This window comes from Lepisma saccharinum, chromosome 14, assembly GCF_977018435.1.
Source record: "Lepisma saccharinum chromosome 14, izLepSacc3.1, whole genome shotgun sequence".
Classification (NCBI taxonomy): Eukaryota; Metazoa; Arthropoda; class Insecta; order Zygentoma; family Lepismatidae; genus Lepisma; species Lepisma saccharinum.
The window spans coordinates 26,628,029-26,644,042 of record NC_139242.1 but is presented as its reverse complement, the minus strand read 5'-3'; the positions used below and the strand labels follow the sequence as shown (position 1 = coordinate 26,644,042).

Here is a 16,014-nt window from a genome sequence, read left to right as displayed (position 1 = left end):
TGCAACAAATTTTGCACTTTTTTTAGTGACATAGCATCACTCCAACAAATGTTCATGGATTCGATAATATTAAACAAAATAATTAATTTACTTTTTATATAGAGCTGAGCTGATACCGATGCCATATAGGAAAGTATCAGTTGGAATTTATTTACCGATACTTTTCTGGCACTTTGGTCTTTCACAAGCTCTGCAAAATTTGCACACAACACTTCCAGAGTGTCAAATTTTCCTGTAAATTTTTTAATATCCCTTAGTCCGCTGCCGTTGCAAATATGCAACAAAGAAAGTATGTCCATTGTGGCCGCCGTTGCAGATGTGCAACAAACAGCTTTAGATACAATTATCGAGGGTTTGCCACACTTATATTTGTATATTGTGGTTGAAACACTGACAGTTCGTTCGGGAACATGTCTTGCAATCGTGTTTACGAAAATTCCAAAATTCCTCCCCCCCCCCCCCCTTTCTCGGAATATGTCACGTGTTTCAGCTACTCAGTTAACAGACACAATAAATGCTTGGTATTTACGATGCTGTTTTCCTCCAAGCTTCCAGCACTGATAAGGCACACATTCTTCTTTGTGTTTGGACCTGGTGATCCAGCTGAAGTAGTGGCGGCGTGGGGTCAAGGAGAGGGGGGATTGGATGAGGTTTGGCGGTGTCAGCTTTCTGTCGCCTCTATGTTAGAAATGCAATAAAGCTTGCCAGAAGCGTGAGTCTATCCAGAAGTATAGACAAAACAAACGATTGAAAAGGCTCACTCCCCTCCTCTGTTAGGAAAGGCCACGCCATAATCGGTTCTGAGCAGTGGCTGTGAATCATATAACAGCTCATCGATCTCCCTAACGCACAATCGTTTCCTTCCGGACATATTTCCACAAAGAGCCGAGTCAACAGGGAATAAATAGATTCACAGTAGCTACACAACATGCAAGTGCGAACGAAAAAAAAGCAAAAGTTCGGGTTTTCTCCCCAAAGTTGTTGGAGAAGAGGGGGGAAACTCCACATTTTTATGTTTTTTTTTCATTGCAAATTCGGGGGATGCAGCCCCCGCTCGAAGCCCCCCCTCCCACGGTTGGGGCATCCAAATTTTACATGGTTGCATGCACTGATGTTCTACCTGCAAAACAAAAGTTATCCGAAGTAGATTGGTCCCATAGTGTCCGAGTTATAACAATTTTATGAATAATATGCAAATTGGCTAAAATCCGCTGTTTTGAGTAAAAAAACAGAGTTTTACGTTTTGCCTTATTATTCAAATTGTATTGCACCCACAAACATGAATCAAGTTTCATTCTTTTGCGGAAGGTTCATTCTTTGAAGAAGAAGAAAAAAAAAGCAAAAGTTCCGGTTTTCTCCCCAAAGTAGCTGGAGAAGAGGGTGCAAACTCCAAATTTTTGTTTCTTTTCATTGAAATTCGGGGGATGCAGCCCCCGCCCGTAACCCCCCCGTGGTTGGGGCATCCAAATTTTACATGGTTGCATGCACCGATGTTCTACCTGCAAAAAAAAAGTTATCCGAAGTAGATTGGTCCCATAGTGCCAGAGTTATTACGATTTTTCTCCATTATGTATACGAATTCAAATTTCGCGCTCAAAGCCTCGGCGACACTGGGCTTACTTTCGTCAGACTGCGCAGCGTACTGAGGGATATTCGACGTTTTCTTTTATTCTCCACCAGTTTTGTGTGAAAAACTTAGTTTTGTGATAACATAACACGTACTATAATAATTTGATGTAATTCTTGAATATTTTAAAGGAAAAATCTTGTAAATTGATGCATATAATTGGAGTGGAATATTTGCAAACAAATATTAATCAATATTTTGAGAAATCACAATTTTCAAGTATCGTTATCGGTCACAATTTTCAAGTATCGGTATCGGTTCAACATGGTATCGGCTCAGGCCTAATTGTATATAATATCACTATTCATTTTGCATTATTTCGTGACAAAATAGGGTAGAAAAATACACCTCACACCTTTCAGAAACATGAAAAATGAACATTACATCATGTTATTTCATATTTCGTGTTTTCGTCAAAAACGAAATTTGCATGCCTCTAAATATCAGGTAACAATACAGAATAAAAATTTATAAATTTACATTCATCCACTGATGCAGCAGAACCAAGCATTTTTTTATCTTGTGCGCGAATTTCAAAAACTCTTTACAACTATTCTCACAATTAATTGCTACCATTAGTTCTGACTTAATTAGTTCTAAGCTGCTTTGATTTCTCTGATCAGTCCACGAGTGCAAAAAAACCTTTCAGCTTGGACATCATCCTGAGCTGAGATACTCAAATCAAAGCCTAAGATCTGTTATAATATCAGTTAACCCAACTTTGTTCTACACTTCCTGTTTTTACCACATTCACGCTCACTGAACACTAAACGTGCAAGATCTTGCAGTCGACTTGAAGTTTTGTATGTCTCGTCAAACTCTTATTGTAGCAGAATGAATTGAAATTTCGCGAATTTCACTGTTAATGCAAGATGGAAGATCCAACAAAAATTAACTCTAATATGGGAGAGTTGGTCACCCAAATGTACAGGGTCTGAAATGTTTGTAATCCTTGCATTAACTGCTGGTCATGAGGCACATGACATCATCATCTGTGCAAAAGTGCTACTTGGTTTGTCCTCATCTATAAAATTTATGCATTTTACAGTACAATAGCAAGTAATGAAATGCATTTGTAATCTATTTATGTTGTTTTGCCCTTGTTCACCTAGAACTTGTAACACAAACTGCTTTGTGAAATATTTATCCTTTATTCATTGGTGAATGCTTCCTTATTTGCTTTTTATTCATAAAACAAGTGAAATAAACGCATGATGTATGCATAAGCTTTTTGGAAGGTTGGCATTTTAGCAGTCTTTACAGCAAGGTGGATATACAGTTTCATACAAGTGTTAATACCACAATTTTGAAGTTTATTAAAGCTACATTCAAAAAAGTTTACACTATTGGTCACCCTTCTTCAATTAATGGTATCCTGTGCTCCACTGTGATAGTTGACGATGTGACAGTGATACGGTAGCAACAGCCATGTCTAAATGAAGTATCATATAATTAGACTGTGTACGCTTTTAGAAGGAACACAAGTTCAGCCAATATGAAGCCAGTGCAATTGTGCTGTTGCCATACTAACTGCTAGCAGAAGGAAAAGACAGAGAATTCACTATCATGTGTCCAATATTGAACAACATATATAATCGTCTCACAACTGTTCATTGTGGCTTACGATGAATAATTTTACACCACCCTTGCTACGAATACGCTGAACTCACACTGCCTAAGACTCACAATGTTCGAGAACACCCACAACAATGAAGGGGCATCTTGTATATTGAAACGAATTTAACACCCATTGTTTTCCCCAAGACGGAAGGAAGGAAAATGAAAAGGTCATTGTGTGTGTGTGTTGAGACATGTTTTCCAGTGTTTCTTCAAGAAACGATAACTCTGGCTGTAGCGATGGAAATTTATGGGACTGGACAGTCAGGTTTAAAATGTCTTTCCTCATCTTATGATGAACCTTATAGTGGCATATTTTACGAAAACTTCTTGCGCACAAGAAAAATACAGAACACGGTGTTTAACTTGCACACCACAGTTTCCTAACTGTACAACATTGCACTCCTGCCATTGGCTGATCACCACGGACAGACCCAATATTCCGCCGTATAGTATGTGACTTTCTTGTTTCATGGACAAGGTTGTCACTGCAAAAGGGGATGCCTGGGCATCTCCTAATGCATCCTGGAAAAATTAAAGAATTTAGAAAATACCATTAAAATAATGAAATAATATCAGTGTTAAAAATTAAGTAATTTAGTTTTGATATGAGATGCCTATCTCTCTCCCTTTCCTTCTCTCCCCAAAACAGTTTCACTATAATAATCAGAGCTCACACTGATCTCTCCCAAGAACAGCCTTGATTGCTAAAGCAACCTTCTTCAACTCGCAAGGCTTTTCTTTATTTATTTACATGTAAACATAACAAAGATTGCAGTAACTATTGAAACTGCACCCCAAGAAAAGATAAATTAAAAGTGGTAATAATTGTGGTTTAATAAAGGCAAATAGAAGTTATGAGTAATCTGGCCAATGTATATTTAATATTGGGGAGTAAGGGGTGCTCCTTCTATGCAGTGCACCCAATAGTCAACCTCACTTCCACATAGTACACCCTGGACTGCATACTAATGAGGCTCTGGCGACTGACCCCATGGCCAGTATAATTCTGTGTCATCCTGTGTTTTGTCCTTATTTGTGCTGAGCGCCCTTTTTAGCCTCAGATTTTAACCAACGTAAGGAACTTTTAGTTTTCAGACACGCTTTTATTTTTATGATAAGGGGCTGGACCCCGTATAGTGTGACGGGTGCAAAATAGCCTCAGTGCTGACACACCCAAAAAAATTTAATTCAAATTCAAATATATTTAATATTTTTCCGAGACATCTATTAATGAAAACTTGTAATTTATTTCTAAATTTGTTTGACTCTACCATTGAAAATGACATACAACATTCGGTATTAACTTTCAAGTGATCAGGTACACTATAATATTTTATGAAATAATATGTATTAGAAAACGTGAAAAAACTCAACGTACGTGCTTATTTAATGAGAGGGGTTCAGCTGATATTACCTGTAGAGACATGGTTTCGTTTTGTATTACATTTGTTAGAGTTGGTTATTCTGTAATAATATTGATTTTCAATTTTTTACTTTCATTGTTTAAATAATATCATCAAAATTATAGGAAACCTGTGATAATGAATACTCAGAGACTATAATGTTAAAACTTCATCTTCATGTACCTAATATCTGTGAAAAGTGAACATCAAATTACAATTAAACTAACATTATCCAGATAGGCAATTGAAACTTCCCTTAAGCACCCTCAAATAAATTAATCTGTGCATGCCTCATACAACAGTATCCCTCTTCAGATTGAGGGATACCATCACATCACCATCTGGCATAGAGGAGCACAAAGGTGCCAGGCACCACTCACTGAAGCAGGGTTGCCATGTCTCTACATTAGCACCATAATGGCACGATTCCATTATGTACATTTTGTACATAGTAATATTGCAAGTTATATTGTAATATATACACATAATTTTTACATCTCATAAAAACAGTTTTATTTTATATCTTTTCAATTCTGTTAAAAATATATTACAACTCTTTAAAAATACATACAATAGTACTTAAACTATGATTGTTTGAAATTAGCAAAAACTGTACTTCGTTTGTTTTCCTTCAGGTATGATGATTCACCCCCAGGTCCTGAAAATTTAGAGAGACAGTTTCTTCATGTTTTAAACAGTGTTCAACAGACTATTGAACGAAATGAGATGAGACTTGTTGAACAAGATCGTCGTGATACAATCCGATTGGAATGGCAGCAGGTAGCTCTAGTTATTGATAGGTACGGTGCATATCCGCTGATCATATTTCATTATATATATTCACAACGGTCACAGTCCATGAACAGAGCATTCCCTGACATTCGCTACGAGACTCGGCGGCAAGCAGTCCAGCGTCAGTGCTTGTCTTTCCTGGTGAACGGGGTCCGCAACAGTCGCACGCTACAGTCTTGTTTTTCTTTTGCTTTCCCTGCCTTCGCTCTCTTTCCCTTTCTGTTGACGTTGCAGACTGACGCCAGTATAATCCTCCCTCGGAAGTTGTGTTGTGTCGTGTCTGTGTGTTCAAGATTGTGGCTTAATAGGGCACCACAAAAGTTTACATTACAACAAAGGATTTATCTTGTCGAGTGTTACCTCGGAAAGAGGAATTGTAGAGAAGTGCGATGACGTTTTGCAAAGAAATTTTCCATTCCACATAGGACCACTATATTAAACCTCATAAAAAAGTTGAGTAACAGGGTCAGTTCTGAATAAAAGTGGAAAGAAAAATTGGGAAATCTAAAAAATAAAGTATACAAAGACAATCCGCACACCATCCGTGAGTTAAAAGAGAGTATTGTATGAGAAATCGGGAGAATTACAGTAGACGAACTTGCACGTGTAAATGCCAATTTCCTTCGGAGATACCAGGAATGTGTTGCAGCAGAGGGACATCATTTTCAACACCTTCTGTAGTCAAGGTTAGTACACAATATGAAAACTGTAATTTTAATAGCCGAATCTAGCGACTGTCGCTGACCCCGTTCACCGGGAAAGACAAGCACCGATGTCGAGCCGCTTGCCCCAGAGTCTCGTAGCGAATGTCAGGGAATGCACTGTATTTAATGAGAATGTCCTTCATCTGGGAGACAATTATGAGTGAAGCATGAAAAATAATGTCCTGCAGTATCAAAATACTGAGGTGTATATCTGTAATTGAAATACATGTTTGTCCAGCATGGAGGACATAAAATTTATGAGTATGAGTATCAATAAATCTCAGCAATTATTTCCATGTGAAAGTGATATTATATTGCTTGTACGTGGCATGGAATCTTTTAAAAAAATGTAAATGACGAAAAGAAATGGTGGCATAGAACTAAGAGAAAATTGATATAGGTGTATTATGTTCTCCACAATGGAAGAATATAGGTGTGATATGTATGTATGTTTATTTGTGCATCTTTTCTTCACTTTAACCTAAGCTAACCTAACCCAACCCAACGTGGTTCACAATGATGTATCGAGAAAAAATGTGGAGACATACTGCAGTGGTTAAATGTGGAGACATACTACACCTATACCGAGTAAATTACTGTAGTGGAATAGTTAGTACAATGTGCTACAATTCCCGGGTTCCTGGATTTGAATCCCAGCCTGGACATGAGTCATCTTTGTAAGTGCCCCTTCTTCATCAATTTCAACTAAACATCACTCATCATCCTCCTCACAAATAGCCAAAAGTGGCAGAAAAGCGATGCTAAATAGGAAAATCTATAGAATTCTTTATATATAATAGAACTCTAAGACCTGCTGTAAAATATGTAACAGAATAGAGGCAAAGCCAGGATTCGTTTTTCAAGGGACACCCGAACTTCCATAAAAAAAATAATTGTTTGAAAATTGTTAGGAAAAAATAGTACTGAAACAACACTTGCAAAGTATCTAATGTATTAATCAATTATTACTCTTAAACTAACCTATAACACAGTTAGATATATATTTTTAATTGTAATTTTTGGTTGTTCAAAACTACAACATACGATTTGTAAGTTCCTATGCACGGTTCTCATCCTTATTTTGAGGCAAAAGTCCAGCACCACCCTTTTAATTTCAAAACTACTTGACGGAGGACGATGAAACTTCGGATATGGGTAATGGGGGGTGGGGGGCACACCAGATGGGGCCAGTATACATCATGGCGGCCATCTTGAAATCTGCCATTTTGGAATTATCCAGATATTCAAATGGGAAGGGGTCATGTGGCACATCATTTTAGATGTGTGTTTTCTCAGAAAAAATAATGTACAGTTATTTTTGCCCTAACTTTATTTGGTGAGGATATTTTGACAGTTGAAGTTCACATTACGCATCCTACAAGATGTGCTATGTTTGGCCATTCACAAAATGCAAGACGTTTCCGCCAGTTCTCATGGACATGCTATAACACTGCAGGGTCCACAGAGTCACACGCTTGCTGGATCCGGTGCTGGAAAGTGTTGGAGATAATTGATTTTTGTCTTGATAAATCATGGTTTTAAGATGGCCCCAAAGGTAAACATCAAGGGACGTAAGGGTTGGAGAATGAGGTGCCCACTCAGTGGGTCCTCCTGCATTTTAATTTTGTAGAGGTGCCACTTGTTCGAATGCAACACCCGGAATATGGATTTTGACTGACTCCTGATACGGATGACGAACATTGGGTACTGCGTTTCAGGCTCTTGACTAAACTAAACTTCCTGCTTCCTCGTCGGTAGTGGTTCTCGGTTGCCCACTACATTCTCTGTCTTCCATGGATCCAGTCTCTTCAAACTTCTGCAACACTGTGGTATGCGAGATGTTGTCTCTCTCGATGCCAGGCGTTGAAATCCTTTGCGACGACCCTGGCATTGCATTCCCCATTTATCACAACAATTTTAATCCGCTCTTGGAGGTTAGCACCATGTTACATCACCGGGAACGAATAAATAACAACCCAATACATTACACCAAATGTGAACTTCAACTGTCAAAATATCCTCACCAAATAAAAGTAGGGGAGAAATAACTGCATATTCTGATTTCTGAGTACACGCACATCTTAAATGATGTGCCACATGACCCCCTTCCCATTTGAAAATCGGGAGGTAAAATGGTGGCTTTCAAGATGGCCCCATCTGCTGTGACTCCACCCCCATTGTCGATACACTCCATCAAGTAGTTTTTAAATTAAAAATTCATATTCCTTCTCTAGAATACATATTTTAAGAAAAATAACTAACCACATAAATATTTACCTCCCTAATAACTAGGTTTTGATAAATAATATTTTTTTGCATTTATGTATTGTGTTATGTGATCTTTCATTGGTTTTATTTGTTTGGACAGTTGTAGTAGGTATAATTTTTGTTCTCTTTGGTAAAATATTATTCCCGAGCAGTAGAATCAAATATATATATATATATATATATATATATATATATATATATATATAGTCTATACACATACACCAAACACATTATGGTTGATAATCTATGGATAGTAGTCAGTACTGTTTTATTTGTAACTATTCTTTATTTTATATTACAAAATCAAAGGCATTTTGCAGAGTACTTCTGTCCGAACCAAAATCAGAATACATATCAGAAATGGGATTTTCATAATTAGTCTTATATTATCATAGTTGTTAATTATTAACTTGCTATTAAGCCACCTAATTTTCTCTCTCTTTCTTTCCAGATTCTTACTGTGGGTATTTATTATTGCAACGGTTTCTGCAACATTTGGTATATTGTACATGTCTCCCCATACCAAACTCTTCAGTTTGTAACATCATCATTCATTAGTGAGAAAGCTCTGATAAAAATTGCTGGCATGCTCATTCAACAGTTGTTCTAAACACTGATAGAAAGCTACATAATTATTTTAAACAAAAAAAAAAAAGGCCGTGTTCACTCAACTTGAACTGTTCAACAACATAAAAGAAAATGGAGTTGTTTTACAATGTAACATAGAATGAAATATGTTAGTCCAATTCATGAACACACTAAAAGTTTTCCACAAAAAGAAAAAAAACTTGATGCATTTTGAAGTCAAGGATAACTATGATGCAGTGGTTGCTATAATGCACTATGAAGTCACAGTTTCTAGTTTCCGATCTCAGGTAAGGCATATTGTTATATTTCTTCTCTCATCTACTTTCTTGCATTAACATATGGAGGAAAGAAGCTATGTAAAGTAACTCTTACCTCTAATTACAAGTAAAAAATCTAAAACTTTGTGTGTCTGCGAATATTCCCAGCCAAAAATTATAAGAATTCTCAATTTGATCATTATTACGAATGCATGATGTATGGCATCAACACATACTATGTCCACATCAGTTATCTAAAAAAATCCTGCAAAAACTATGTATGGGTCCATCAGATAAATATTAAGAAAATAAAGAAATTACATAAAAAGAGCAGTTTATTGAATGCATCTATCTCTGAACCTGGAAGGACATTTTTCACTTTTTGCTCACATTTATCTATATAACTGCTTTCACAATAACATTTATAAAATAAATGTATTGTCAAATGCGATTATTTTTACTTAAAAATGTTTAAAAGATTGTCAGTGTGTTTCTTATGAAGCCGTTGTGAGAAGTAATATTGTTATATAACCCTGTACCTTCGGTTTTTAGGGTTGTTCCACTCGTTTCCAGTGCATTTGCACAAGTTAAACATGACGGGCCACGTTTTTGCTTAATTTTTTCAAATTTTTGTTGCCGTTCTTCAGATATACTTTTTAATTTGCACACAAATTAGGACTGTCTCTACATGGAATCTAAACCATGAAAAATCATCCCCACCTAGAAAGGGGTATAATCTGAATTGCAAACCACGGGAATTTTTGTCTCTATATTGGATTAAGATTCTAAAATTTGAAATGGGAGAGTGTTACACCTTTAAATAACAAATAATTCACACATTCATGAAATCAAATGTTCAGAAATTGGTCTACATTTTCATCTTTTTTTATTATAATTTTTTATATACTCTGGAGGTGTGACTTAGCAAGTAAGTTTAAACAAAATGTACAAAAAGTGGATGAACATGGTGCATTAATGTTGAGAAATAATGATGCATTAAGATTATATTCTCCAAAAAATTGTTGACTGCAAGTGAGTCATAAATAATAGTTACTAATTCAATAAAATTGATGCAAGGTTTCTCAGATTTCCTTTCTTTACATGTACCCTTGTGTATGTTGTATCTATAAATATATACTGTGTGTACCTATACATAAGTGCACAACAAAGATTCTGGAAATTCAACATGGTAAGTCTTGGTACTGCTATCTACTGGTTATAAAGAGACATAACATGTTTATAAATATATAGTGAATACTAATGTACATGAAAGTTCGTTAAATTTTTTATGATCCCCTGCCAGAGTTGGAAATAGAAGTTAAAAATTAGATATTTATTAAAATGTAAGCTAAAAAAGTATAGAGAAAGACATTATGTTAAAGGCACATAGTGTAAATGAATATGCTTTGTATTTTTAACTGATTTACCATCATTATTTACAACAGCCATCGACAAAATCAGTGGTGAACAATTCCTTCGAAAGTGGTAGCTACAAAAGACTGACTCACTCCTTCATATATCAAGTATGTGTGTATTTTCTATATTGTGCCAGTATGTAGGACACCTTATCTTTCTTGTCACACTATGTTGACAAAAATATTCAATACCAACTGATCCTCCCCCTAGGCAGGGAGTGTGGGTACATGGAGTATCCACCAGTGGACAGAATACACAATGGGAGTTAAAATACAGTTGAGAAGAAATGGAAAGGTTGTATTTCTGGAGGACATGGTCAAAAGGGGAGTGTAAGAAAAGTTAGAAGGCTAGAATCACCAATGATGAACCAACAGTTGTACAGAGTTTTAAATATCTGAGAAGCATGGTAGATTGAACAGGAGAAGAGATAGGAATCACAAATAAAGAGGAGAGGCAAATACATACAGAATGAAGAATATCATAGGAAGCAATAAAATATAAAGAAGTTCCCTATAATATGTATTATGTTCCAATTATAACACATGATTCAAAGACATTGACAATGAGAAAAAAAGACGAGAAAATGTAGGCCATAGAGATGAGATTTTTCAGGAGTATAGCAGTTTTTCTGCTACACAATACATGATGATAATACTAGAAAAATAACAAGACAGAATAGTGTGTGCGAGAATGAGGTGCTATCGACATAATGAGGAGGACAGGATACCAAGGAAGATATATGAAATGGAGATGGAAAGGAAGATCATGGGTAAGATGGAAAGAGCAAATTGTAGAGACGGTGAAAAGAAGAGGAAGGAAATGTGGAATCAAAGGGAATGATGGAGAGTCAAGAAAAATTAGTGGAACTTGATCTCGAAGACAACTCATGAGGTGGATGAGGGTGATGATCTGTGCCATGATTCATGCCTAGAAAGTGAGAAAACTTGTTTCGGTACAAACACGAAACTTCATTTCAAAAAATTCTAATCAAGATCTTGAACTTTTAAAATTGTGTGTTGAGGAACTGAAAATGTAGTGAGCTCAGTGCTCAAAGTGTGTGTGATGCAAGCAGATACCATCCTGTAAGCAGCCTCCCCTCCATCATACAAGCAGCCCTCCCACCTATTCCCAAACTCAACGAAGCATCTCCCAATGTAAGATTTTCCACCTTGTACACCGAGAGAGATAGTAATATACCCATAATATGTACTTCCTTTTCCATTAACTAATTTGTTAGTTTTATACACCTTGGAACTTGTTCCTTCCCTGCTTGGCAAGTTTCTGGTTTGCTTAATTTTGCCAAAATCCACTTGTGTTGTGAAAGCTAATTCATCTGCTGGGCTGTCCAACTATTGGTTTTAGTTGTTGCAGTCTACCCTGATTAACTGATTAAATTAGGTTATTTTACATCACTTTTCCGCAACTTTTAGCTAATTGCGGCCATGAGGATGAGTGTTGAAACTGATGATGGGACATTCACAAAGAACACCCATGCCCAGGCCAGGATTCGAACCCGGGACCCCTGGTGACATAGAATGCTATGCTAACCACTTCGGCAAGCAGTCTACCCTTACAAAGCACCTGGAGAGAGGAACAAGGGAGGGGCTCTTGCCTCTTCTTAGATATCTGCAAAATAGATGTTGAATATGGTGATATGGTTTTCTGATATTGATATGCTGTAAGTTACAGCAATTAAGTGCCATGTCCAACAAAATAACGAGAGAACGATTTCACCAAACACATTAAAATCATGTTCACTGTCATAACTAGGGGTGTGCGGGATGGAGAAAAGTCATCGGGAGCTGTTCATCAACAAAGTAATAGATGTTTATGGAAATTTGAATGTACAGTAAATAGTGAACTCAAATCTGGACTTCGTCAACAATGCCAAAGTATTTTCAAGGGCAATTATAGACCCCCATAGCCTTGATTGATGTGTGGAATTGGGCGATAAATGACTACTTGGTTCAGTCTGGGGATAAGTGGAAGGGTGCTTTTATGGTTCAATGCTGAGACGACAAAGCGAAGGGGGAGGTGGGTGTTTACAAAACTTTTACTACTGGATGATGATCCCCACTTCCAGCACTGTTATTAGAATCACAGGCTAAGAAGATAAACATAAGATAATCAAACTTCGACAAACATTTTAAGACATTCATGAACAGAGAGAGAGTAGGCAACATTTCCTTCATCAGCGCCTTCAAGTAAATGAATAGAACTATACTTTTGGGCTGCAAATAAAGAGAGAGAGAGAGAGAACTCTCTCTGTTCTCACCAAACAGGAAGAAATAACAGCTTATCGTGCACAGCAAGATTTGGAGCATCAAGAACAAAGTAAGCATTTTCCATAACAAAGTGTTGCAACCTCGTGTGTGATGAGAGAAGAGCAACACACACATCAATTGAGGGAGATTTTGTTCTTAGAAAAGGGAAATTTCAATGGCACCTGCCCTAACATATCACCCTGTTCTGAGCATAGGAGTGTCATAAAGGACCATGAGATCTTGGTGTCTTGTTTTGAACATGGAAAGTATGGTCATTATGAGCAGAGGGGGTGGGGAAAGCATATGCCAGACAAGGATTGTAAATTTGCCATGTGCCTTGGTGCAAAAGATAGGGTTTGTGTAAACTTTACGTTTGAAAAGCTATTATCTATAGATAGTTCTCCCTTCTACACATGCACCCCTAGAGTATAATCACAATCTTGGCACAACATACACAATATTACAATGCACAGAGATCTTCCAATTATTCTGCTGTATTGGCAAAAGGGGAAATTTGTAGTACAACGTAAATAAATACACATAAAGAAGCTACAATTTTTTTCCGTGAGACTTACTTGTAAAGGTTCTTTTAATTTTGGTGGTCCCGACACCATCCACTTGGAAACTTCTTGCTTCACTGCTAGGCTGGCTTCTGGTTCCTGTTGTTTCCCTTCGTGCAGCTAGCAGCACTGGCCAGTTTGTCTGCTACGTTTGTGTAGGTGCTTGGTTTTAGTTGCTGCATGTTTACTGTCAATGTTTAGTTCATGCGGAAAGTGCATAATTGCATGTCCCTTTGATTTTGGTGTGAATTAGTGAGTGTGATGTATGCCTCACAAACTTTTTTGACCGAGTGTTTGTTGAACTTGAGGTGCTTTGCTACTCTGGCAGTTCGCTGGGATTTTTTAGCATCTGGCAAGTGCTGTTGTACATGTACGCACACAATTATACACTTTCGCATGAACTAAACATTGACAGCAGTCAGACACATCACATTTGGTTCTCGCTACTGCAGCAACTGAAACCCAACACATACATCAAACGTAGCAGATGAACTGGCACACCAGCACTCCTAGCAATGTGCAGATAATGACAGGAACCGGAAGCCAGCCCAGCATTGAAACAACTTCCCAAGTGGATGGTGGCAGAGACCTCCAAAAGTAAGTCTCGCAGAAAAAGTTTGTAACTTGTTTACGTGTGTTTATTAAACAGCCACATATTTTATTCCCCAATGATGAACAACGTAAATTTGGGAACAGAGGAAAGACTTGGTCTTAAAATTTCAGGCAGTGTGTAAAGGTTCTGCAAGTTGTGGTGATGGTGTAATATACAAATGGAAATTCACTTCTGTACCAAGCTCTGTGCATAAAAATTAACCTGGTTAGTTGACCTCAAACACTGGACTTCTTGCGTTTATTCGTAGGGGACCAGTGGCGTGGCGTGACTTTTTAAAAAGTGTTTCCGGCTATTAGTAAGACATTTATGCCTGCTAGACGTTTTTACAACCCCTCCCCCCCCCCCCCCTCTTGGAAAGAGAACATTTCTTCGAGCTAGATATTTGTTCATTTCGTTCTTGTTTTGCAATCAGCGCAGTGATTTAGCTACAAACACTCCTAGAAAGAACTACCACTCATGAGACAGTTACCACGAAAATCCAATGAATATTAGTGGTAGACCCTTGTCAATTCTTCATCTGTCTCCGTTTCTTTGCAATGAGTTGCGAAGGGGAAGAAGAAGAACCACACTTTTCTCTGGTCAGTTTGACGTTTGTGTGGTGAGCACTGAGCAGACGACAGAACTCCGCTCCTTTGTGGAAGGGAAACCCAGCTGTACGTACTACTGTTGCCAACTTAGTATTTTGGAGCAAGGTTTGTCCAAATCACGAATCACACCAAGGAACTATATTTTCGTCTATTACCTAACTGGTTTGAGTTGTAGTTCAATCCAGCCTTGGCTCTGCAGTCTACCTCTAGTTGCTTCACAGAAATTTTATTCCTATTTACGCGGGATTTTGTGACAACACTGGCTGCTCCGGTGGGTCTGAACGGCAATAGGGCCCCTTATCAGGTATATGAATAACCCCATAAAGCCCTTCCCCGCTCTTTCCTTGCATTGGCGCCCTCTTCTCCCTTGTTGCCTCTTCAGGGTAGCGGAACGGCCTCCCTCTTTGCTTCTGTCGGCTGCAGAAAAAATGTCCTAGGCAATATCTGCTCGACGGCAACGGGGTTCATTAACGTATTTAACAATGTTGTCATTTTATTGAAACAACTTTTTAATTCTTTACATTTTGCTGTTACCTGCGGTAACACCGGCTACATACACGCCATGCGTCTGTAGGGGACAATTTGAAAAACAAAATGTTGGCAGACAGAAGTGCAAAACTGTGAGTGTTTTGAGGCAGCATAACATTGGCAGCGACAGTGAAGCATATTCCTTAAGCCCGGCATGAAATATATATATATATATATATATATATATATAAAGGTAAAGTACTCCTCTGTGCTTAGCACCACGCCGTGAAGGCGTATAGGGGGTGTGGGGGTAACGCCCCACACTTTCTTGATCCGGTCAATATATATTTTTTGCATCACAAATCATTGATCATATAGAATTCTGTGATAAAACAACTTTACATTCAACTTAGAAACATCTGAACCAGGCCCAGTGGTGTCTGGTGATAAAATATAATTTTCAGTGTCACCTCTGTATTACTACGTGGTTATATATTCACTGGCAATATTAGGTAAGTGGAGGGGGGTTGCTTTATGGTACATGCCAAAGAGCGAGTGCTATTGATTGTTGATTTCAAATCCCATGGAGTATTGTAACCAGTGATACGGCCTCTTCCAATAACTGGCCCCTCTATGTCACGTAGCAACTAAAAATATTGTCTACAATATTGTTTATAAGGTTGTTTGAAATGTAACATTGCTCTCAAGTGTTCAGAGTGAACAAAATATGCAGGCATATTCTACATGTTTTACAGGAAAGTTAAGTAGCTGACACAACAGAAATTGGAAATAAAAACTCAATTGAACTAAGTCTGCTTAACAAAGAAAAAGTGCCTTTATCACTTAA

General features: G+C 37.6%; 1 protein-coding gene across 1 annotated transcript in view; it reads left to right on the top strand.

Moving 5' to 3' along the window:
• The window catches only part of LOC145998742 (neuronal acetylcholine receptor subunit alpha-10-like), a 424,671-nt gene extending 414,567 nt beyond the window's left edge, over positions 1-10,104 (top strand). The window contains exons 11-12 of the mRNA XM_083135289.1: positions 5,286-5,450; positions 8,866-10,104. Of these exons, the coding sequence (XP_082991415.1) occupies positions 5,286-5,450; positions 8,866-8,956 (256 nt within the window). The 3' untranslated portion in view covers positions 8,957-10,104. The remainder of the gene's footprint in view (positions 1-5,285; positions 5,451-8,865) is intronic.
• The last annotated feature ends 5,910 nt before the right edge of the window (positions 10,105-16,014 follow it).